This window comes from Girardinichthys multiradiatus, chromosome 7 (genome assembly GCF_021462225.1).
Source record: "Girardinichthys multiradiatus isolate DD_20200921_A chromosome 7, DD_fGirMul_XY1, whole genome shotgun sequence".
NCBI classification, from domain to species: Eukaryota; Metazoa; Chordata; class Actinopteri; order Cyprinodontiformes; family Goodeidae; genus Girardinichthys; species Girardinichthys multiradiatus.
The window spans coordinates 26,481,493-26,506,621 of record NC_061800.1 but is presented as its reverse complement, the minus strand read 5'-3'; the positions used below and the strand labels follow the sequence as shown (position 1 = coordinate 26,506,621).

Here is a 25,129-nt window from a genome sequence, read left to right as displayed (position 1 = left end):
ACACTCTGGTGTGTCAAGAGTGGAGTTGATTAGAGGGCAACTTTGAACGAGTAATTGTGACTTGCCAAGCCTCCGTTTCCCCCCAGGAGCCAGGCCATCATTACCATTAATATGTCTCTGTTTATTTCAGCCACTGTGGGGCAGTGACAGATGCCTCTATTAGGAGACACTTGCTGGCAGCAGAGCTTCTGATGCAGCTATACTGTGCACTCACTCTTAGGATCTAATGCTTACACACACACACACACAATGTACAGGAACTGCTTTGACATAGGCTGCATTAAGGCTGCACAAACTTTGGTTAGGACAAAGTGTAGCATGATGAAAAACCGATAGTTCTCCATCCTAAACATCATTGGTGAGTGAGTTTAGAGTACAATAATATAGCCCATGTATTTCTGATGAAATGTAGTGTGTTGCTTTACTGCACTTGAAAGCCACATTAAGTTAAAGCGCATATGGCAATGATTTATTAAACTTTATGTTTAATGTAGATATTATTTGTAAATCACTCTCTTTAAATCCCTGTGAAGGGTATGAGACATCCATATCTGTATGCATAAGTGCGTCTAACAGATTCTGGTTGGTGTGTTTGATTACTTGTGGTGAGCTGCAGAGAATCCGTGGACAGAATTTTGGCTGCTGTTCTCCAGCACCAGAACATCTTGACCGTGCTCCTTCAGACGCACGGTGTTGGCCTCCACATCCTTCGTAATAAACACAAACACACAGTGAATACATTAGGTCTTAGTAGTTCATTAAAAGATTTGAAATATCATAGAAAAGGTTTAAAATGTTATAGAAAGTCTTTGAAAAGCTTTATTTATTGGCTGTTGCAGATTTTTATGTTGGTGATGTGACTCTCAACCCAGGATGCCACTCTGTCAGGGGGCGGCATGAGCCAGTCATTGGATAGTGGGTAGCCTCCTTTCATATGTACAGTGTAAGAACTGTATGAAAATATGGCCATACACCATGGCTAGCTAATGATCCAAAGTTGGTTTATGCTTTAAAAATTACTTTTCAGCTAAGATTGTGACCGTTTTTTGAGATGATTGTTTGCTTTGTTTAGTTATATGAAATTTTCAGTTTCAAACATACATTTTCCAGAGATTTCAAAATGTTTTGAATATTTGTGTACTTTTTCTTTCTTTTATTCAAACTCCGATTTGGCTAGTATTATCTGCACGTTTTTAAATGATAAAAGCACACAGCGATGTGGTTGCTTTTGATCCGGCAGTGTTGGTTATTTATTTTAATCATTTGTTTGTGCCCACATAAATAAACTCTACTTTAAAGCTGAGCTGAATGATCTAAATACAGAATATCTGAAGCACAGTTTTTATACCTTTATTGTGTTATAAGTTCTAAATGTAGGGGTTTAAGTACTTTTTTGATACTAAAACTGTCCCAGTTTTGCCACCACACAGGTCCTGTCTAAAACATTTATCAAGGATCTAGATCCCAAAAAAGCAGAGAAACTTATTATCGGGTTCTCTATCACAATAACTCTGGAACTAAGTCCTCATAAATGCTGTTTTTTAGTGTTTTTTTTCTAATTCTTCTTTTTTCTTTTATTTTATAAATAAATGTGGTTATCTATTAAAAATGGGAAAAATTGGTACCTCAAAAACAAATTGCATAGATTTTCCTGGAACCTGTTAAATATTAATTTTAACAAAAACAATCAAGCTAAAAGATAGAAGGATGTAAATTACATATAAACCAATGGAAGAAGCACTCTTCTTAGAAATTCAGATTTTCTATATTTTAGTTAAGAGAACAAAGAATAACAGTATGTGTGAAAATTGTCCATTTTCTTTTCTTCCATCCTTACCCAGACCTGGAAAATAAGAAAAGATAATTTTATACTCTTCCATTTTTTTAAAGCTGTGTTGGAACCTTGTGAATTAAATTGTTTTACACTAAACAAAGATTCTTTAAAAATCAATGTTTGAGATTTATAAAAAACCTTCAAACAGTGAATGAACACATATGCAACTATGTAGCAAACAATAAATTGTTAAAGAACTTTAAATATGTTTTATATTTTAGATTCCCTAAAGTAGCCGCCCTTTGCTCTGATGACTGAAATATTAACCTTTGGTCGTCTCTCAATGAACCTCTGGGAAGTTCTTTCTAGACTCTGGAAAACCATTTCAGGTGACCACCTCATGAAGCTCATGGTGAGAATATCAAGAGATCAAAGCAGAAATCAAAGCAAAGGTTGACTATTTTGAAGAATCTAAAATATAAAATTGAGTTATTTCACACTTTTTGTTTAGTACATAATTCCATGTGTGTTCATTAATAGCACTGTTGCCTTTGATGAGAAAGCCCACAAATGCTTTATATATCTATATCTATATATAGATATAGATATATATACATGTAGCAAAAAAGATCATATTTACCATCAACAACAGCAAGGAAATTGTAAATTGAGAATAAAAAAAGAAACACCTTTCTTCTATATTTTTCTCAAATAAGGTTATTTTGATATGACATCAAAACAATATTATAAAATTGATCAACTTTGAGTCACTAGTTGTTTTACGTCTGTCTGAGTCTCAGTTCTAAAAATATACTTTTGTTCTCTTCAGTTATTTAGTTGAACAACTAAATAATGAGTTTCCCACCAGCTGTTTAACTGTAAAAGATGGTCATTATCAGCTGAACCCTCATTTCAGAAGGTGGCTTTTGACTGCGTTGCTCTGTAATAGCCACAAGAGGGTGATAATGGTTTTATTGTTATTTGCACAGCATCACAAGACGCTGACCTTAAACTCACCCTCAAAATCCTGTTGAAGTCCTCCTTGTCCACTCTCAGGAAATGACAGTTGTCCTCTCGAAGGACAATGGAGGCAGCTCTGGGGGCGTCATTGACCAGCGCCAGCTTCCCAAAGTCATCTCCTTCATGGAGAGTGCAGACAACACCCTGCATAAAGCAGCACACTGATTAGTAACTAATAGTTCAATAAAAGCCAGAATCAGAGCAACATCATAAACTGGATGTTATCCTATGTTGAGTCAGGATAAATCACCTACTTTCCCATAGATGACGACATTCACTGAGCCTTTTAAAATAATGTACCAGGATTTGCCCTCCTCTCCTTGGTGGAACACTGTAAAAACAATGAAGAAAGATTCTGGGATTTGCTGGATTAGGAGGTTCTTTCCATAATTTGCCAGATTTATCATCAGATGGTTTCTAAATAATCCATATTTACTCACACACTGTTCCTGCTCTTTCATGGGACTCAAAGATGAGAACTCCGGCTAGTTCCCTCTTAACCTGCCGAACCAAGACGTTTTATAAAGAGGGAAGACCAGTTTTAACATAAACTCAAGAAATACGTGTTGCCATAGTTTGCACACAAGATTTTACAGCTAAAAGTAAAAGTTATAATACATCATATGTGTTATATTGAGTAACTCAGCAGTAACACTGATTTATTACTTTACTTTAAGCACATGTAACAAACACAAAACAATAAAAACATATACAGTGCCTTGCAAAAGTGTTTGTTTTACCTCTGTTTCACATTTTGTCATATTACAAGCACGAATTCCAAAGTATTTTATTTGGATTTTATGTGAAAAACTGACAGTAGAACATAATTGTTAAGAACAAGGTTTAACTTTTTTTTACAAAAAGATAATATAAAAGTGTGGCATGGATTTGTCTTCAGCTCCCCTGAGTCGATGCTTTGTCGAAGCACCATTTGCTGCTATTACAGCTTGGCTCTTCTAGGGTATGCATCCACCAGCTTTACATATCTACAAACTGATATTTTATCCATTCTGCTTTGTAAAATAGCTCAAGCTCAGTCAGATTGGATGAAGAGTGTTTGTGAGCAGCTATTTTCAAAACGATTTATGTCTGAACTTTGACTAGGCCACTTTAACACATGATTATGGTTTGATCTAAACCATTCCGTTGGAGCTCTGATTGTATGTTTAGGGTCATTGCTCTGTGGAAGTTGAACCTCCAGCCAAGTATTTTCCATCCTCTAACAGGTTTTCTCTTTTAAGGTTTTGACATCTTAATGCGACAAAATGTGATAAAGTTTTAGAGATGTGAACTCTTTTGGAAGACCCAGTACACAAGAGGACATTTTTTGTGCTGCTGTTGTCGTATTTTTCTTCTCCCCATAAAAAGCCACAGAAGCATCCAATTTGAGCTCTGAAGACTTTTCACTTCTACACAGTGAAAAGATTCTTTGGGACACAGAAGACAGATAGTATACTCACAGTGGTGGACAGGTGAGATAAAGCCTTTATATGGAGCAGTTCTTCATAAATGATCTCCAAGTCATCTGGTGTTCTTTCAGATGGTCTAAAAAATAGAAACTAGGGTAAGAAACCAAAAACTATCTAACTGGTTTGCTTTTCTGCTGTGACTGCTGTGTCAGAGGCCTACGGTTTCTTCAGGATCATCCTCATAAGAGCATCTGGTCCAATCTGCGACAGGAAGAGCAGTGTGTCCTGCAGCTCCTCCTGACTCTCCCTCCTCTCCTCCTCACTGGGTATCAAAGCGTCCTCCTGCTCATCATCCAGGAAGCGGTAGAAAAGGTACTTGTCTTGGAAGTCCGTCTCTCCGTCCACTGCGTCACAACGACACGGCACAAACAGCGAGACTCACGTGTATAAAAAAACTTCTATGACTCTCACATGTTCAGGCAGACATCACACGGGGTCTAACCGTGATTGAGGACACCTTCCTCCAGCAGCACCTGCCACATGGCAACAGCCTGAATGCGGGAGTGGACGCAGGAGCTCTGCAGCATCTGCCAGTCGACCAACTCTGTCCCCACACAGCACTGCCTGGAGAAGATAAAGGTCACCATAAAAGCTTAGAGGAAGCTGAGAAATTATGTAATGTGCTTATTACCTTGATTTGCCTTAAATTTAGGCTAAATCTATATTAGGCCATTTCAAATTATGCTAAATTTATGATTTTCTGTTGTTTTCTCTAATTCCCTTAAATCATTAGAACTCCTCTGTTTGTGTCAATCAAAGTTAAAACAAAATAAAATAAATGCTTAGTTCCACCAACATATAATTATAAATATGTTCCATTTAAAAGGGTAAAACTAACCCCATGCATTGTCACAGGGCTGTACCATCATTGTCTTTGTGTCAACCTGATTATGTTTGAAAAGGTAAATATTTTTCTGTACAAGAGTTTCCACCTATCCCTGTTTTCTTAATTCTATACTTCTTTGAGTTAACCCTGGGTGGATTGTTACCAAACTTTTATTTTTGGACTTTGTGAAATCTCTGCTTTCAGTGGACAAGTTGCTTGTGTGTGTAGAGGCCAGTTTGTTTACTGTCTGATTCTACTGCTTGTAGTTTTAACTGTGTTTGGTGTTCATAAAAATGGTTAAGATCAGCTTTTAGCCAAGATCCCAACATTTCTGTGGATACCACACATGTCTATGTTTAACTAAGGGAACTTACAGTAATGAAAGTGGAAAAAGAGAAAGTTAAGTTCTTCCCCCAATTCTGGGGGTTGAGGGTTAAAAGGTTAAAAAACCTATAAAAGGAGAAATATGTATTTATTGCTGATGCCTATCTCCAGCAGTCATTGGGCAAGAGGTGGCTACACTATGGACAATTCCCCAATCTAATTCATGGACAATACACAACCTTCTCCTGGACATGCACTTGCATATATGGATGATGAGCTAGTGTTTGTAACTGCACCATCTTGAAGCCTCTCAATTTGTACACTGAGAACGGACTCCTGATAAAAAAGACGCTTTTATAGAGCAATATGTAGAATGTTGTGGGGCAACCTATTGGTGACACAGAAAAATAATGTAGACAAGTATGTAATGTAACAAAGATCGTACACGCAGAAATACAGGTTAATAAACCAAATGTCTCCTCTCACAAAAAGCATTCTCTATGTTGGAAAAAGTTACTTCCTTAGGATTAATTTAAAATAACTGTTTTAATACAAAAAGAACACAGTTAATGCCACAACGAGGACAAATAACTCAAGTATGAAGTTAACAGCCAGACCACCAAGACGAGCACTGGTGCTGTTTGTGACATAAAGTCATGCGTCACTGTTTTCTTTCATTGTCTTTTTTCCAATTATTTGTGTGTCCTCTGTCAATTCAAAGTATTTGCAGTCTGCAGAAAACCACCCTCTCTATTCTTCTGGGCTTAAGTTGTGATTTTTTTGTGTGTGTCTGGGCCAAATGAACGAGAAACAGCTGCTGTCTGATTCTATATCAGTTTTTTTAACTCCTCTTACAACCACAATGTGTGAGAAAAGTAACTGCAGGCTCAAAGCGGCGTAACATACGGTGTCCTCTGAGTATTAGTTTGACAGCTGCATCACTGTAGTGCAGTTAAACCCTCACAAGAAAGACCTGGACTATGCGGAGATAAGTGAGGCCAATGTTTTGTGTTTCCAAATAAATTTTTGATCACATTCAGTCCTCCATCACTGTAGTGAGTTATAGGCAGACTGGGATCGCAACACAGTGCCTTTAGATCCCTTAATAGGAGGCCCGGCTCTTTGGTCTCCAAGCTACTGCTCTCAGACGACATTTTTCCTGACCTTCTCTCCCTCACTGAATAAATCTCTATAAATGTTCACTCTATGCACTCAAATTTGAGCAGGAAATGTCAGTATCACTACTTCTGTCTTGGACGTTATGTACTGATGAAGTCTGTTTTTGAAGCTTAACATCATCAGAGTAACATCATCAGAGTTTGACACCTTTCCTCTGTGTTCTCAGCTTGCTTCTGCTTGCTTTTTCCTCTAACATTGTTTAACTTTTTTCTAGATTCTGGTTATGTCAGTTATACATCTCACCCGTGCTACAACCCTGAACACTGTTGACAGGAAGGGATGTACCCTTTTGGTGCATCTGTTGATGGTTGATGGCATTCAACCTGAATCTCAGTTACAAGGTGCCAACTAACCTGTACGTCTTCAGATGGTACTTTCTGTCTCGGATCATGTGAGGCACTCTGGAAAGGATGGCATTGCGGAGAATCTTCCCCGCTAGCAGGATCTTCTCAGAGGGAACCTGAACAGATTGAGCTCATTATTATCTCACTATATGATGGGGTCTTACATGTCACAGAAATATTTCATGACTGAGCTCCGAACACAGATGGTGACTGAGGTTTCTACCTGAGGCAAGCTTTTAGCGTGGACTTTGGCTGGACTTTCAAGAAAGGACTTCTGTAAAAAGAAAGGAAACAGAACATGTATTTTCAACTAACTTCTGAGAGAAATTATGGCTTAGGGAAAAAAACATAAAAAAGTCTAGTAAATGGGCTCCACTCCAACTGATGATCCTTCTGAATAATATGAATTCTGGACATCTTTTTTCTTTCTCCTATCAGTTTTGTCTCAGTAAGGCTAATGGAGGAGCTGCAGAACTCGGACATCTAAAAAGCTTCCTGAACGCTTCAGAAATCCCTGCAACTCATGTATTTATTGGGCTGATTTAGGACAGGTTTTGTTTACAAGAAATGAGTGTATTGAGACAAGTTTTTTTTTTTTTTGACAAGATAAAAGTGCATTTGTTTAATTGTTGCTGGACATGAAAGCTACCTCAGATATGCTGTTTTAGATAAGTTACCAATTGTGTTGTGACTAAACTTCATGTCTGAACAAAGCAGGCACCATAAATCTGTGCCACCTTATCAAGCAGGAAATGAGCGCCGGGGAAAGGTGGGACTGGAAACAAAAACTCCAGTCACCTTGTTTATGTTGGTACTAAATTTAAAATGACTTTGTCATTGTTTTATTTATTCCCATCCACAGATAGAGAGGTGTGGAAAAAATGTCAAGCCAATATTTCTGCTAGTCTGCTTTCTCAAAGACAAACAAGAATAGCATGCATCATCTCAACATATTAAACTCTTTTGATCTGTCGTTGCATATTAAACTACACGCAACCCTCCTCAAATTAATTGACACACATGGTAAAGAACTTAAAAAAACCTTGATATCATATTTTAATGTAATAGCATAACCTCATCCTGAAAATTCCTACCTACCATTGATTTGGGTAAATGTAGTTATTGGGGGGGGGGGGGGAATCCTATAGCAAGAAACCACTGGTGTTGACAAAAACAATGATGCCACTCTTAGTGGCACCTCTGCTCTTAGTATAATTTCCTTTGCTGAAAAGACTCCACTTTACATTCTCATATACGTAAGATTTTGCAAGTTTCAAGGATACAGAGAGCGGAATCTTTGATCATTCCTCTTTGCACAACCTCTTTAGATTGTCCAGAGTCTTTGGTCCTCTCATGCTCTCTTCTCTTCAGCTCACCTCACAGTTGTTTTGGAGTGAATTTAGGTCTGGGGGCATAGATGACCAGGAAGGAAAGTTTACTTTTCGTCTGGTGAATTATTTTTGTGTTGATGTCACCATACGTTTCTGATCCTTACCCTGCTGAAAGGCCCAGTGGCGATCCATTTTCGGTTTTCTGATATAGCCCACCAGATAATTATTTGTATTTAGATTATTTAAAATATCCTGGCATTTCAAAGAGTTAATGATACCATGCAGCCTTACAAGGTTGACGGAAATTGGAGAGAAACTTTCCCATGGCATCATAGATCCTCCACCGTACCTTGTAGTGGGCATGAGGTGCTTTGCCAGATTTCAATAATTTGTTCCTCCTTAAGTGTTTGCTGTTTTTTAACCAAAAGACTCAAAAGCCTCAACTAGACAGAGCACAAAGTTCTAGTTAAAGTCCCTGTGGACTTTCACAAACTCCACATTTACATTTGTGATGGCAGTGTAGAAAAGGTTTTTCAGGCGTCACTCCCACACAACCTGTTGGCATGTGTCCAAAGGTTGTTATGGAGACCTGGTGACGGCGCTCTGTGCTGCAGTTCTCATACAGTGATCTCAGTATTGTTTAACATTATTTTGATTGATTGATCTGTGTCACCTTGCGTTCATCCCGATGGAAACAGAAAGCCTTGAATAACAGTGAAAAAGGCTCTTAGAGAATCTGATACACCTAAAAAAATAGATAAAATGTGAATTAAAAAGGGCTTATTCTTTCATACAACAGTTAGGGATTACAATAATTGTGCAATGTGGGATTTATCTTGTACTCAAATTAGAGGCCAGATTTTTCTAAATATTTTAGGTCAAGATTGTGCTGCTTAAATAAAAGAATGTTTTATCTTTACCAGAGGTGGCTATAAGTCATGACGGCACTGTAATATAAAGACTTACTAAATATTATGTTGTACTGGCACAAGAAGTACCTTATTTGGATGCCTGGACACTGAAACAAATGAATTTTTCCTTATGTTCTTCTTTTCTGGCATTCCTAAATTAAAAAGAGAGAGAATACAATAAAATATACAGAATCTATTTAGCAGAAAATATGAAAAACAAAGCACAAGCAAAACTAAAACCTTACTTGACCAAGAAAAGAAATAAAAAATATTCCAGGAATTAAGGGAAAACAGTTGTATTCATTTTATAACATGAATTTCGATTGAGAAAGTTTCTCTCCTGGGCAAATGTGTCCATACGGTGATTCCGCACCAAATCAGCAAACCTTCTGAAAAATAAGAAAACTTGTTGTTGCTAAAAATGACAGGTTTTTTGCTTAGAAATGCGGGAATTCATCCAAGTTATTCATTTTGTGAGGTACATTTAAATTTTATTGACTTTCACTGAAATCTAAAAAAAGATCCAATAAATTTCAACGCCATAAATAAAACTTAACACCGAAAAATACTCCACTAGAACAGAGGAATGTATTCTTTTACCCAATGTTCTTTCCAATGAATGACATGGCCAAGACATTTCATTCGTTACAATAACTCAAGTGCAGAATTCCTGGCAAGTCCTCATAGGTCCCTTCTGGCACTGAAGCACAACCTTCATATTTCTTGGACGCCACACAAGAAAAAAGTTGTGCCCAGAATATGCACGAAGAATAAACTGCAAGAAACCAGAGCTGCAAGAGCAGGAAGAAGTCATGTTGTTCTTGCAGCTCTGGGTCAGAGGGAACAAATTTCTCTGTTTTTGGAGAGCCTGTATTTTGCCTTAATTCTTTTACTTTATAAACAAATGATCTGTTTCGGTATGTTAGTGTCTTACATGTTTCTTCAGGAAAACGAAATGCTGCAAAGTCAATGAGTCGATGCAAACAGCTGCACTCACCTAGACAAATAAAGTTATACCAGGATTATTTCAAGTCCAGGAGTCTTTATGTGCACCACCCATACGTTTATTGTCATTGCTGTTGAATTAACACTTTCTGGCATTTTTGCATGATTTATGTTTTTTGGGGGTTTTTTTGTGGTCCTTATGAATTTTTTATCCTTAGTCTAAGGCACTTTTTAAGCTGGCAATTTTGCTTGGCCTAAACTTGGACAAAATATATCGACCAAAATCAAGGTCATGCATTGACTGAAGTAGAATCTTAATGCAGAAATGGCAGATGCCATTGCCCTCCACAAACCAACTTAAAACAAGCAAAAACTGAACTGTTCCTTTAAAGAGTCTTGAATCTTAAGTCTTAAATCTAAATGTGTGGGACAAATATGGTCCTCATGAGCATAGGTGTCAGTGTTTAGACATCATTAATGATACTAAGGTAAAATCACAATATTTGAATGTTTGATAATGTTTGTCTCCTCCAAAGAAAAATGTATGTTTTTGTACACAGGAATGCAAACAAATAGAAATATGCTAATATCATCAGGTTTTGTGAACTATGAGTGAAGTAACTGACTTTGATACAAGACCTTTTATTGTAAACACTAAAAACGTCTCCACATGAATGCAGTATACTTTGGGTTAATTGACCTGGAGAACTGGATTGTTTTTTACCTGACAGTTTGAGTAGTAAAAAAGAAAGTGTTATAAAGTGCAGCATTAATATTCACAATCAATTATGACCTATTTAGGTATTAGGCCAGATTTTAAACACGTTTAGAAACAATTTTATGTTTATATGTTCTGAGTTATGAAGTTATGCAAACAGCTGGCAGTCCTGTTCATTAAGTTATCTGTAATCCAAGTGGCATTGGGACATTAATCGCTAAGTTACATTGTTTTAATCACACCATCAGCTTTGCAAAATGAATCAAAACAAATAATTTATTTGGTTTTAACAATTTGCTGCAGTAAATAAATAGATAAAAATGCGAGTCTCTGCTGATGTAAGTGCTAAGATTAGGCTGTACTGCATGCATGACCAGAATGAATTAAACATGGCTGAATTTAAAAGCAAGGCTTCAATTGTGAGCTGTTAAATCATGTTTAATGTATTTGATGCAGTTACAAAGCCGCTGGCCTGCTTTGAACAACATCACTTTCCAGCTTCTGATTCCTGTTAGACATCTGTCACAAGCATAAAACTGTAAATCCCATAGGAAGTGGTCTGAATGTGACAACAATGAGTAAGAGCCATCACTGTTGTTGCATAATGGAAGCAAGATTTCCGCCAAACCTTAACTTTAAGCTGTAGAAGTTTAGAAGAATGGATCTTTATAGTCTTTAATGTGAGTCCATCATTTATGTACTATATTTGAAAAAAAGAGGAGCATCCAGTTTGCTCCCTGCCAGTAAAGCAACAGCTTCTGGATTCCCTCCACTGGACACTGCTGCTCATCATTTTTATGATACATGACTTGAAATCGGGTTACAAAGGTTCTTAAAGCCAATAACGATTTAACTTGCAGCAGAAAACTATGTTTCAGCTTTTATCAAATAGTCTGAGGATAGGGTGGGGGTTGGATGTTGGCGGTGGGGGTGGGGGGTCACATGCAGTTAGCAAGACAGAGATAATACTGGATTTGTTTTTCTTAAGTTTCCTGCAAATTCTCCTTGATTTAACGAAATCCTTTAGTGTATTCTGTGTCAGATGTTCTTCAGCATTGTTTTTTTTCATTACCACAATCTGTAGGTGAAACTACAAATGTGAATTTAATCTAAGTGTAAAGCAACAATTTGATCTGAATGCTGTAATAAAGAAACCATCTACAATGGGATATTTTTACAGTGACATACAGCAGAACCTGTGGGAGAATATCCAGTGTCTTTCAGAAGTATTCATATCTTTTGACATTTGTCCTTTTGCAACCACAAACTTGAAGGTGTTGCATCAAGATTTTATCTGATAGATCAACACAAAGTACAGAATAATTGTGAAGTTGAGGAGCAATGATACATGGCTTTCACATTTTTTAAAGTTAAAACCTAAAAGATGTGGCATGTGTTTCTATTCAGCCCCCTTACTTACCTACCCCCCCTAGGTTAACATTAAGTTAACCTGAGCCTGCTGAATACAGGCTCAGGTTCTGAGTTTTTTTTTTTTTTTTTTTTTTTTATTAAAACCATGTGTCATTTTCCTTCCATTAAGCAATTATGTGCTACTTTGTATCAGTCTAACGTAAAATCCCCATAAAATACAATGAAACTTCTGAATGCAACATGAGGAAATGTGAAAACTTTCAGAGGGTGTGAATACTTCTTCCGGGAACTGTAGTGTATACTAAACACATACTAAAATATTTACCATAAAATTCAGATTCTATGCGTGTCTCACTGAAGTTTCACATGTGCTGATATTTTGAACAGCTGATCCCATCAACATCTAGAGGACACTGGATGTGGTGAAAAATATACAATGGAAGAGCTACGTTGCGCAGAATTGTACTTTATTGTCACATTTAGTGGAAAATGCAACTAGAACCTCAGATGATGGTTATAGTTATAGTACTGTAAATAATGGAAGAACTAAAATTAGGGAAACCTAAAAAAATGGCATGAAACAAAACAAAGAACAGTCCTGAAGTACTTACTGTCAGACCCACCGCTCTCCATCACGCCATAGGGTGGAGGAAGAAGTCCAGCCATGCAGTGATGATATTTCTTCAAAACAAAGCCACAAACAAAGTTTAAATTTTCACATCAATAGTTTAAAGTTGCTCATACACAAGCTATAATATAATATTGTCTAGCACCCTTCTTTCTTACGGTTAAATCAGACTTTCTTCCTGTTTCAATGCTGCTAGGATTTCAAAAAATTATTTCTATTTGCTTTTAAAAAGTTCAATCTGATTCAGTGTCAGATAGTGAGAAATAAAAGACACCTCTTTTTTAATGCAGTTTATGTAAAAATCTAGTTTTAACTGTTTATTATGCCTTACTTCTCCTACTAAGGCCAGTCAGCAGCTCAGTCTGGTGTGTTTTTCCCAGCTATTTGTTTTTTTTTTATTTTAATTTTGAGAGCCCAAATAACCGGCTCTCAGCCTTACACACAGCAGCAGCACCAACATTCAACTTATCTAGAACCAGGTCAACAATATAGTGGTGCTCTATTACAATGCTAAAAAAAAAAGCTCAACTCGGGGAGGAAAAAAGAAACTCATACATTCAGTAATGTATATGAACTGTACTCAGTGTCTCTGCTGCAGCACTCTGTTCATAGGCGTGAAAATTTAGTGCGCTAGCCCCGAGGGCCAAATCTACGCAGAGCTGAAGTTTAATGTGAAAACCATTAAGCCTGTTTATCAGGTTTGGTCATAAACCAGAGTGAGCTTTTTAGTTCTGCTCGTGGTTCTTTTATGCAACTTAAGGGGCCACCAGAATGAATACTGTCCCCCCCAGTACACAGATTAATGCAAAACATTAATCTGTGTACAGAATTTCAGAACAGTGCATTTGGTGAATATCAGTAAATTCCTCTGTGGACCATAAATATTAAAACTAATATTATGGCATAACTAAAACTAACAACCAGGAACGAAATGAGATGCAACATAAAAACAAAACAAAAAAAATCACATATAGTTAATAGCAAAAGGGGTGCTGGTTATTTTTTAAGAAAGAAACAGAAAACTTTCCCCTTGTAAACTAATTATTTATAGCAAAGAAATAAGAAATAATAACATTTACACATAAGGTGATTGATTACGGTTCCCAGCACTATTATCAACAGTTAAAGAGGTCGATACAGGGCAGGTCCCACGCAGAGCATCAAGGATGCAGCAGCCTCCCAAGATACACCAGTGACCCCAACACAGCCCACTGAGGGCACCAAACTACAGCCACCTGAGGCATATAAGTGTCTGCCTTATTTTCACTGGTTAAAAATTCAGTGTCATTTTCTCAGTTCAAAGCTACTGTTTTGCATTAAAAGAGAACAAAAAGAGAGCTCTCACGTGCAGGTTATGTTAACTCTGTTTATTATGTGTGGAGTGTGGGCTTCGCTTTTCCTTTTTTTTCTAATATGGTCTATTAAAAAGGCAATGGGCTATTTCAGCCAGCACAGCTGGGGACGACAGGGGCAAGAACCACGCAAATGGCCCGCCACGCACCCCCCCCACCCACAACCAGCCCACCACAGCATCGACCATACTCAACACCTTAGGGGCAATTAAAGCTAAGGGGCCTCATATTAATTGTAATGACCATTATTATTAGAAAAAATAATAATTAAATAATCTTAGAAGATTTTACCCTTTAGATTGATTACTGATAAATTAGAGCTTGATCAATGTTATTTCATGAGACTGATAAAAATGTTTAACATCTGAATATAATAAAATGGCCTAATTTGCTACATTTTGATTTGAACGCCACAGCCTAGGTTAGTATTATTGCTGACCTTGTCTGTCCTTTTATAACCACTGTGTACCCATTTTCCACACCATGTCATAAAGCTTAAACCATCTCAAACTGGTTTCCTAAACATTAGAATGAGCTCACTGTACAATGGCCTCCTCAGCCACCGGATCTCCATCAAATAAAGAACGCAGCCGACAAATCTGTAAGATACAGTATTTGTGAGGAATTCATGTTAATATGGAGCAAAATCTGTGGTGTAAAGCAGTTTGGAAGATGAAAGGGGTGCAACCTGGTGCAACAAATAAAGTGGCCTGTAAGTGTAGGTGCCTTTTGTTTGCAAATCCAGACATGATATGAAGTAAAACCAGAAAGGTATCCTGTTTATCTGGGGTGTAACTGACACCCCTAGTTACCAATATAGAGCACTTTCTTGTGTGTTTTTTTTCCTACTGTCCTTACTATATATCCTGCCTTTCAGTCTCTTATTACTGTACTCTCTGATGAAGGAGACAGTCCTCCATCAATCAGCCCCTCGTCCACGAGAAAAATTAAATCAGTCTCTGTCATTGGATGTCTTCTGTCTGTGAAGATGGTTTGGACTGTTCTTTGGCCACTTTACCCCCTGTTGGTCTAAACATGCAAATGCTTGTAGGGTTCAATGTCAACAGAAAGGACAGTATTTTAAAAAAAATCTATTCTTTGTTTAAAGAAATGTGAAAGGGAAATTTAGAACCTTCATTCTATTTGTGGAAGTAATTACCAGTTTTTTCCAGACCAATGTCTGCCTTACAACCCTACTGTGCCCAGCAGCAACACAGATATTACATAATGAATGCAGTGAATAATCGTTCCGCACCAATGCGTTCATGCCAATGCCATGTTTTTGTTTATGATGCTGATGCAACAGAAGGTCAACTCATCTGCAGCCAATGAGCCAAAAGCAAATCCTGCCTTATATCCTTTAGAAACAAGATTATTAGGAATAAATTCAAAGACATTACAATATTAATCAAGACTAGGGCTGGATAGACAGTGAGTGTCTAATGTGAAGCCCTGGATATTTACACTCAATTTTCTGTTGTCTAGTATATTATGAACAACCACTTTGCAATTATTCTGATTTACTTTAGAAAAGAAAAATGATCTGATCTGTTTTGTTAGCTAGTCAAGACTATCATAGAGTCTGTGATCTGAACTCAAGTAACATTTGATACATACAAACTTAAAACTTGGCTTAGACGTTGATATTTGGGGCTTAAATCTATTAAGAAGTATTTCTCTTATTGAATAACAGCTCTCACCTGTATAAAGGTTTGCTTGATTCATCATGGATGTTTGTGGACCTGTTAATAGTTTAAAATTAATGTTCATGTTGTGGCTTTATAATAGAGACCACATGGATGTCCCTCAAACTGAACTCTGGTTAATTAACTTTAGGATATTTGCCTCTGAAATTGTCTTCTCTTGCTGCTAATCTAGTGTTATCCTATTTTCACAATCTTTCTTTAAATATAAGTGTATGTATATATTTCTGATGAAAAAACTAGGGAAATCCAGCAAAAAATGGTGCCTACCAAGTGGTATGTACTGAACTGGACCATTTAACTGTTTTGTTGCTGAGTCAGGCCCTAAAAACAAGCTTTGGACATAAAGCCCATCAGGAATCTGGAGACATACCTTTGGAGTATTACAAAATTTAAAAGACTTTTATTTTGAAAAGTTTCTAAGAGCTTTATTATTTGGGCCAACAAAATCACTTTGTTCATGTAAAGTTTAGGTCCATCTGTATGTTTTGCAATAAGCAAGCTTGTAAAAATGCAGGTGTAAAGATGGTGTAATTCCTCCGCTAGGCCACTAGTTGGAAGTATGTTCTTTACGATTGAACAATACTTCCTCCTTACAATTTAAGAATGAGCAACACAGGTAGCGACTCTGCAATCAACCCTTGTATTGTTGATATCGCTGTCTTCTGTGGGTTCTAAACTTGTTGGCAGCCATTATGTTCTGCATATGAAATTCAGTCATACATGAGCCAAGGTTTCCTTGTAAGAAAGATCTATTTTTCTGTCTACACTACAACACAGGCCAGGATGTTGTCAAACCATTACACTCTGGAAAACATGTGCCATTGTTGTGCAAATGAGCAGTGGAAAAGCAAATAAACTCTTCAGTTTTCACCAGAAAACCAGTGAACAGGGCCTCAAACACAGGCAAAATCAAACATGATGGATAAGTCCAGGTCCGTTTCAGCAGCTGAAAGGTCAAGTGCAATTTCATGCCAAATTTTCCACGTCTTTATTCAGAGATTTAGGGATGTAAAAATTTATTTCAAGCCATGACTTTACACACAGGGTGTTGAGTAGTCTTGCAATTATGGGTTCAATTCCAGCTTCCTCCTGCCTCTGACACACATAGGCTTGAAAGTTAGGTGCAGTAAGTTTTGATCGATCTGCTCTATCTCTTCCCATTCATTCCCATAAAATTGTGTGTGAGTGTGGAAACTGCTCTGAAAAAATATAATTTTCAGATCAAACAGATATGAAATTAAGTACAAACCCTATAGCAATACAGTCTTATTGGGACACCAGATAGCAATACATCCAATGATAGGTCAGTCATTTCAGCCAGAGACTCGAGACTTGACTTGGACTTGAAGAAAGACTTGTGAACATCTCAGTCAACAACACAGAGCCCTGAAGACTTGGAGACGGTACACCAAGATAATTTGAAAGAGCAAATGGAAACTTCAAACACTGCTGACTGACTGGTAATATTATTTGAATATTCAGGTACATTAACCTGTATTAGACAAGCCAAAAAATAACCATTTCATGTAGTCCGTGTTGGTTTATCACTTTAACAAAATCAAGCTTTATTTTTGAAATGGGTAAGAACTGTTATCAAAGCAAAAACCTTTACAATTTCACTTTAATATTATACTTATCACAACATAGTTTTTATAACTATTAAATACTTAAAGGGGACATATCATGCAAAATCCACTTTTTTAGTTGTTAAACACATTTTTTGTGTATTGGGCGTCTCTCAAAGTCTAGAAAATTTGAATTTAGTCACTCCAGATCCTGCGATGATATATTTAGAGTTTTTTTTGGTCATATTTGATCAGTCTGTTCAGATTTTTCCATTTTCTATTACATTTCATTCTCTATTATGTCACAGTATTTTCTGTGGTACTTCTAGTCATGGACTTCCGGCTAACTAATCCAGCAAATTCGCCATGTTTTTTTCTCGCATTATTCGTGTAGTTCAAGTTGAAGGATGCCAAAGCAGCAAGCGGAAAAATCTAAATGTTCTGTTGTCGGGTGTATTAACCCACACCAGTAATTACACCGTCCCCCAGGACCAGAACCTCTTCGGAGTGTCTGGTTACATTTTATTTTTCATGGAAACTATGTTGGGGTCTTGTTTAAAAGTTGTGTTCATTCAATTTGTGGTAGCATTAACATTTTAAAAAGGTATATTACATGTAGTTTGTGTAAAAATATTGTCAGTAACATTAGTAATGGGATTACAGCTTTTGTTACTACTGTAAATTCCTTAACTTTTCTCTGCTATTGTTTAAGAATTTACATTTTTCATGTAGCCTACAAGGGCAGCGGTGTTCAAAGTCAGTCCTCGCGAGGTCCTGACGTTTCCCTGCTTTAACACACCTGATTTAGATGATTGCAGCTCAGCAAAACCCTGTTAATCAACCATCGCTGTTGTTTGTTCGATTTGATGGCTTACAGTTACAATATAAGTTTTAGTGCTGTTGTTCTCATGCATTAGTAAACGTAGCACATTGTTGGTGCAATGATTCTGTATATACTTCTTGTTTTTTAGACATTTGTTGAATTTATCGAGGGCAAGTACAATTGAATCTTGAATGGCTCCGCAGCCTGGAGGGGGGCGGGGTGTGAAGTGCCTCATTTGCATTTAAAGAGACCGTAGCATAACGAGACAGTCAAGAAAGAAGCTTAAAAAATTTGTAAAATGAACGCCTGAGGAGCTACAATAACGACACATTCAAACCAAAGCATTGCAGTTCCACTTAATACAGATCACATCTGAATGATTTCAATAGGAATAGGAAGGATTTAAAAGCATGATATGTCCCCTTTAATATAAAATATATAATAGAAATATAAAAACTAACTCATCAAACATGTTTTATGTCACTCTTGCAGACACATCTGCAAGATAGCATTTTCTAACTGAGACTTGATGACTCAAAATTGATTGAGGTACAAATAGCACAAAGTGATTATGTGCTGCAGTAACTATACTGTAGGTCAATAAAAAGCAGATTGAGAGCCTCTTAGCGCCAAGCTAATAATCTTTACCTTTCTATCTGCTGGTCAATAGAGATTAGAGGAAAATCTAAACCTAGGATTTCTTTGCTCCCCCTGAAGGCAGCGTCCTGAGAGGTCATGCTTTAAATTAAATTCTGCTCCCTGAAGTCAGCTAATCACTTTAACAGGCCTTAAGGGAGCCAATACCTAAATAAGATACGGTAAATTAACCTTTTTTAAATGACTTGCTCTTAAAATAAATAGATTGTTATTGTCAAGTAAGTTTTTTTTAAATGTGTACCGTAGAGTGATTTTGAACACATGCAAACAACAGATTCAATTAGTTACATCTAATCAATGCAAATATGCTGAAGCCATCAGAACCAATTCAGCAGTCATATCAGTCTTTGTTGACAATTAAAGGATTAGGATTAACTAGAAGCACTTAAACTCAGGAGCATATGAACAAATGAACCGAGCCTCTTTGAGCCCACAAAGCTGCTTTCCCAGAAAGACAGGCTCCAGTCTGCAGAGTGGGAGGGTTGATTTAAAGGATTAGGACTACTGTCAGGTGTTCAGAAAAAAACACTTTTGTTTGAAAGAAGGTTTCCAGCAACATCCACATTTATAAAAATTCCTAATAGTTCAATTCCAATTACTGCATCCCGTTATATCGGGTGTAAAACTAACTGTGTTACAGAATAAGACCATCATTCCGACATGGTGATGGTAGTGTGATGGTAAGTGCTTCAGGATGTGGATGATTCATCATCTTTTATGGAACCATGACATCTGCTCTCTATAATAAAATCATGAGAAGAATATCCTTCCATCAGTTTGTGACCCTAAGCCCAAGTGCACTTGGGTCATGTAGAAGGACCGTGATCCAAAAAACACCAAATCTGATTTGCTCAAAAAAAGTTATGTAAAACTTTTCAAGTGACCAAGTCAATGTCCAGACTTATATTTGATTTAGATTCTGTGGCATCATCCTAAATAGACTGTTCATGCTCAAAAACCCTCCAATGGGGCTGAAATAAAGCAATTCTGCAAGGACGAGTGGGCTGAAATTCCTCCACAGTGATATAAAGAACTCACTGCCTTTGAATGCCTGATGGGAAGTTTTTGCAGCCAAGGGTTGCACAACCAGTTAGTGGGTTTTCCTAGATCATTTACACCATTTATTGGAACTACAAATGCAGCATGCACAATACACATGAAAGTAAGAGACTGCTGTGGTTTTGTTTTTGACCCACTCCATAGCAGTCCCTCTAAATCCAGCTGGATGTACTAGTGGGATAGCAGCTAACATAATTCCAAAATCAGTGGATCAACTGTAAAACCAATAATCTGATGCTGAGTAATCCTCTTACAAACAAGAAGTTGTGGGTTCGATTCCAGATTTTCGCTGCCACACAAGATGCTTAACCCCAAATTGCCTACCTATCTGCATTTTGGTGTATGGGTTTGTGAAGGATGGTTAAATGAGAGAAAGCCGCGTCTAAGTTCAGTCCATTTACCATTCACCATAGCAGAAACCTGAAGCAGTAATGCAAGTGGTGGAACCTGCCGCTACTCATTGGCCAGTAAAAAAGTTGGTTATTATGGAGACCCAGGATGGAGGTTGCCAAGAAATTGCTACCCACACATTTGGGTTTTTTTGTCAAGTCCTCCCGTCAATTGAACATCAAGAGATGTCAGAGGTTTGATCTACAAACATCTACAGGGAGATACTACTTTACAGATATCTTCAGAGTGAGACAGGTTTGTTATACGCCCATGAGCCATTGCTTTAAAGTTTGTGGGATAGTTTATTAATCTTTTAAGGTTTTTCAGTCAGGTAGGAATCAATCAGGTGGGTGCAACAATTATTGTAGCAAATATGTTCAGCGGTTTTTAATACTGGTGCACCTAATGACTTAGCTTTAATACTGACCTCTATGAAATTCAGCAATAAGTCATATACTGCCTGCCTTTGGCGAATGGATAGCTTGTAAAAAGCAGAAGCATTAATTCTCTGCTACATAAATATGCAAAGAAAGTATTCTGTCTATTGTGTAGAACCTTAGTCGTCGATCTTCCCTCAATTCCACCTTGTAAAGTTTGCTTCCCGCTTATGTAAAACACTTCTTAAAATATTTATAAGTCTATAAAACAACCCCTGTTGCATCTGAGGTTACTTCAATGTTCCCTGTCACTTTATAGCCCTATACCTGACTGAAAGGTCCTTAGTAAGGGGAAAACGTAATGCTTTTTATGATCTCTTAGTTGTTCCAGCCCATCAGCTTTATTGACAAATGGACGGTCAATAGTTTTAAGGCACAAACATGTCCTGCTGAGAGACACGGGCAGCAGATGTGCACTGATGAATTAGTGCTCCTTCTTGTGAAAAGAATGGATTAGATTGGCCAAATGTTATGCTGCCTGTCAGGTAATCCTGCATGGTTAACGTTTTATTCAATGAGTGGTAAGATAGGATTTGTTTGAATCAAATTTGCTTCCAAAAAATATTGTTATTCTTAGAACTGATTCAATGTGGCCGATTTTGGACTGCCTCATACAGATAATTCAGACTATGAATACTTGTACAATGAATGTAAAATAAATTCCATCAAATATCGCATGCATTTTCACTTTATAGAACATGATTTATGTGACAAAGGTTAAAAAATAATGAGCAGCTCATATGATTAGAGGAGGTTAAGCATAAATGGTCATTGTTATTTTATTAAAATGTAAATCTCTACCATTTCCCTATCCTGTCGGACCACATGAGAAGCCCCACCAATATGACTAATAGATGAGCAAATTTCCAGTCAGACCTAAAACTCAGAAATCATTTGATATGACAATTAAAGTCACAAATAAAGAAATGTTGCCTTTTTGTGTTTCTCTTCTTAAGCCAATTGGATATATTTACACAAACCAACTTAAAGATTCGAGAGAGAGCTACCAGCTGATACACAACAACACAAAGTAAATGACATCCTGAAATAAATAACCTCTTAGCTCATCATGACCAAGAATCTAAAGCTAAATAGCTTTTACAACTTATGAGGATTCATTTAACCTAGAGTACGAATGATTAAAAAAACAACCAAAACAAAAAATAGGTGTTACTATTTTCAATTTCTCAAACTTTTTTAAGATAATCCTTAAAAGGTGGCTATAATTTTGATCATAATTTGGAAAACACAATAGTTACATATAAATTAGAAAGATTTATTGGAGTGTTTTAATCAAAATGATACTTTGAATTAACAAAACAAATTAACTTTTTTATTGTAATTTAATGAGATACACCAGTAGTCCCATACATCGGACTGTATGTCTTGCTTGGTTGAATTGGGTGCAAGTGCTCTCCATGTAGTGTATTTATGCCTGCTACCATGTGAAGGACTACAAATTTACAGAAAACAAATCATTTTACTTTTTTCTTTTTGCTGTATTATCACTGCATCATGGAACAGCAAAATGTATTATTTTCTATTACTAACTTATTCACATGTTGGGACTTTTTTATTGCATCCATTCTTCCTTATTGTAGTGTACATAAAAGTAAGCTCAACATAAACTGTGTACAGTCATGCAAAGAAAATAGGACACCCCATTAAATAATCACTTCTGTGTTAAGAAAATGTTACACATTGATGTCTAATCTGATACCTAATTTTCTACATCTGTAAAACAAAGTGAATCAATCCCACATAAACAACTGAAATTAACCTGGTTTTACTCATTAAACAAAATATATAAATAAAAATGCATTTCCTAGCTGAGGAAGAAGCTAGGAGACCTTTGCTCTACTCCTCATTTTCAGCTGTTTGACCTCATTCAAGAACTTTTTCCTCCCAAGAAATGTAAACTTGAGCAGTCTCTTTCTTATTGTACAGCTGAGCACTTACATATCAACAGTAGCAAAAGCCTGCTGAAGGTCTTGTGATAATATTCTCATAGCTTCCTTTAGCATCTTGCAGTCTGCTGCCATGGTGAACTTTGCATTGACAGCCTGACCTGGGCTAGTTGGCAGATGTTTTGAACATTCTCCACTTGTTGACTATTTTTCCATGCAGTAGAATGACTGATTTTAAATTCTTTTGAGACCTCTTAAAATCTCTTATCAGACTCAAAAGCTGCTAAAATAATTTATCTGAAGGCCTCAAACAGCTGGATTTCAGGATGGGGTTTATTCTCTCTCCAACAGTCAGGAGCACACCAAACTAAATGTCTGAGGTTCAAACAGAGTAAATCTTTGTCAAAATGCTGAGTAATGATGTGATCCATCTGTATGTGATTTGAGCAATTTTTGTGGTAATACATGTGGGGTTTCCTAATTTATCGCTCACCAAAAACTGCATTTTGTATCATGTTTAGTAGATTTTTTAAAGGGTATTTGGTACCAGTTAAATATTTCAGTATTTTTAAACACACCACAAGGTGTCATAGGGTGCGCTAAATTTTTTACACAACTGTATATTTATTTCATGCACACAATTCATATCCTTTAAGACATAAACAGCTATGTTTAGTCCTATCTGAGCTTTAAATGAAGCAGTCAGCCCATCAGTTGATTCTTAGCTCAAGCGCCTCCTCGGTCTTTTACGCTTGAGTATGTCGATGCATCGCGAGCATCACTGTGCATAAATGCATGCCTGAATAATTTGTAATGGATTACATAATCAGCATGACTGAACACCTCTGAAGGTCCTCAGTGTTTATTCTGAACTGACCATTCTCAGAATTTCACTTTGCATCTTTGATAGAAAGTAAGATTAAGTAAGTAAACGTAAAGGAGCAAGAATACAGTTTTTTGTCACATTCTACATCTTCTGCAAATTGCATGACAACATTGCTTTACAAATGCAAATCCAGTTCTTTTAATATAAAGCTATTCATGTGGAACAGATGCATTGAATTCTTTAAAATGTTTAGCACAAATTACCTGAAGATGTTAGCAGTAGTACCCTATGCCGTTGGTTGTTGTTAATATCTGCTAGGTTGTCCAGACCCTCCTAATCCAGGCATTACTAAAAGCTCCAAACAGCTACATTCAGCTTTTAGACTATTAGCTTCACGCTGGTCGTGGATTCAACATTTTCCAGTTGTGCCTTCTAGGCTCTCTGAGAGCAGCGTGAGCAGACTTTTAGCCAGAGAGCTGAGCAGAGCTGAGCGGTCAGCTCCTGACTTTTCTTGAGCAGCACTCGCTGGGGGATTATTCAGCTCCAGTCACTGAACACACAGCAGAGTCTGCTCAATCTCTCCTCCTCCCCTCACTCTGTCACAACTACAAGATAATCTGTGTACATAATACAGGGAAACTGATCATGTTGCAGCAGGACCATCCTCAGATAGCCATTGTTCTGAGAGCTGTTGGTCACAACTCAAGTAAAGACTAAATAAACAAAATATTCCTGTTGCAGGGGCTGACCTGCAATTCTTAAGGAATATGGCTAAGAAACTCAGAATCCATGCGTTACTGCAGAAAAAAAAAACTTCGACCATCCAAACCTAGAATTATTTGTTGGATTACAAAACATGCCCCTAAAAGACATATTCATGTGCAATATTCTTTTTTTTTTTTACTTTGTGTAAGGGATGGCTTGTACAGCGCATTGCAAAAGTGGAAGAAAATCGATACATGGCTCTTATATTGTTTTACCAATTAAAATGTGAAAAGTGTGGTGTAGGTTTGTAATCAGCATTCATGAGTTAATACTTTGTAGAACCACCTTTCACTGCAATTACAACTGTGAGTCTTTTGTCTCTACCAGCTTTACAGAGACTAAAGGTTCTGCCCATTCTTCTTTTCCACACAGCTTCTCATGTCAATATGTTTATTGCCATGTAAATAGCAAGCAACACAATGGTTATACAATGCAAAAAAAAAATCTTACTATGTTTTGCCTTGCTATCTAAATATTCAACAAAGAAATTGCACAATTGCAAAGAAAGGATAGTCCTGCTAACATAATGAACGCATTAGTACAAACATTGCATGGCTCAGGTGAGAGAAGGTGGAGCCAAGAAGTCACTGGTCACTCTGGAGAAACTGCAGAGACCCACAGCTGAAGAATCTGTTGAGTGGGCAACAATTAGTTGTAGCCTCAAAAAATCTGTTCTTCTTAGAAGAGTAGCAGTAAAAAAGCCATTGCTGAAGGAAAGCCCTAAGAAGTCTTAGTTTGCCTCTAGCCATGTAGAGGACGCAGCAAACATGTAGAAGGTGCTCTGGTAAGATAAATTCACATA

General features: G+C 37.1%; 1 protein-coding gene across 6 annotated transcripts in view; it reads right to left on the bottom strand.

Annotated features, from left to right (window-relative positions):
- Positions 1–25,129, bottom strand: part of rapgef4a (Rap guanine nucleotide exchange factor 4a) — a 63,175-nt gene that overhangs the window by 12,240 nt on the left and 25,806 nt on the right. For 4 of the 6 annotated variants that reach the window (XM_047371545.1, XM_047371540.1, XM_047371541.1 and 1 more), the window contains 11 exons: positions 12,824–12,893; positions 9,266–9,330; positions 7,160–7,210; positions 6,946–7,052; positions 4,706–4,827; positions 4,424–4,607; positions 4,255–4,339; positions 3,235–3,295; positions 3,049–3,125; positions 2,792–2,938; positions 601–707 (listed from right to left, as the gene is read on the bottom strand). In XM_047371545.1, the coding sequence (XP_047227501.1) occupies positions 601–707; positions 2,792–2,938; positions 3,049–3,125; positions 3,235–3,295; positions 4,255–4,339; positions 4,424–4,607; positions 4,706–4,827; positions 6,946–7,052; positions 7,160–7,210; positions 9,266–9,330; positions 12,824–12,893 (1,076 nt within the window). Of the gene's footprint in view, positions 1–600; positions 708–2,791; positions 2,939–3,048; positions 3,126–3,234; positions 3,296–4,254; positions 4,340–4,423; positions 4,608–4,705; positions 4,828–6,945; positions 7,053–7,159; positions 7,211–8,940; positions 8,995–9,265; positions 9,331–12,823; positions 12,894–23,825; positions 24,055–25,129 lie in introns of those variants that run through there. The other 2 variants (XM_047371542.1, XM_047371544.1) reach the window with 2 other exon arrangements.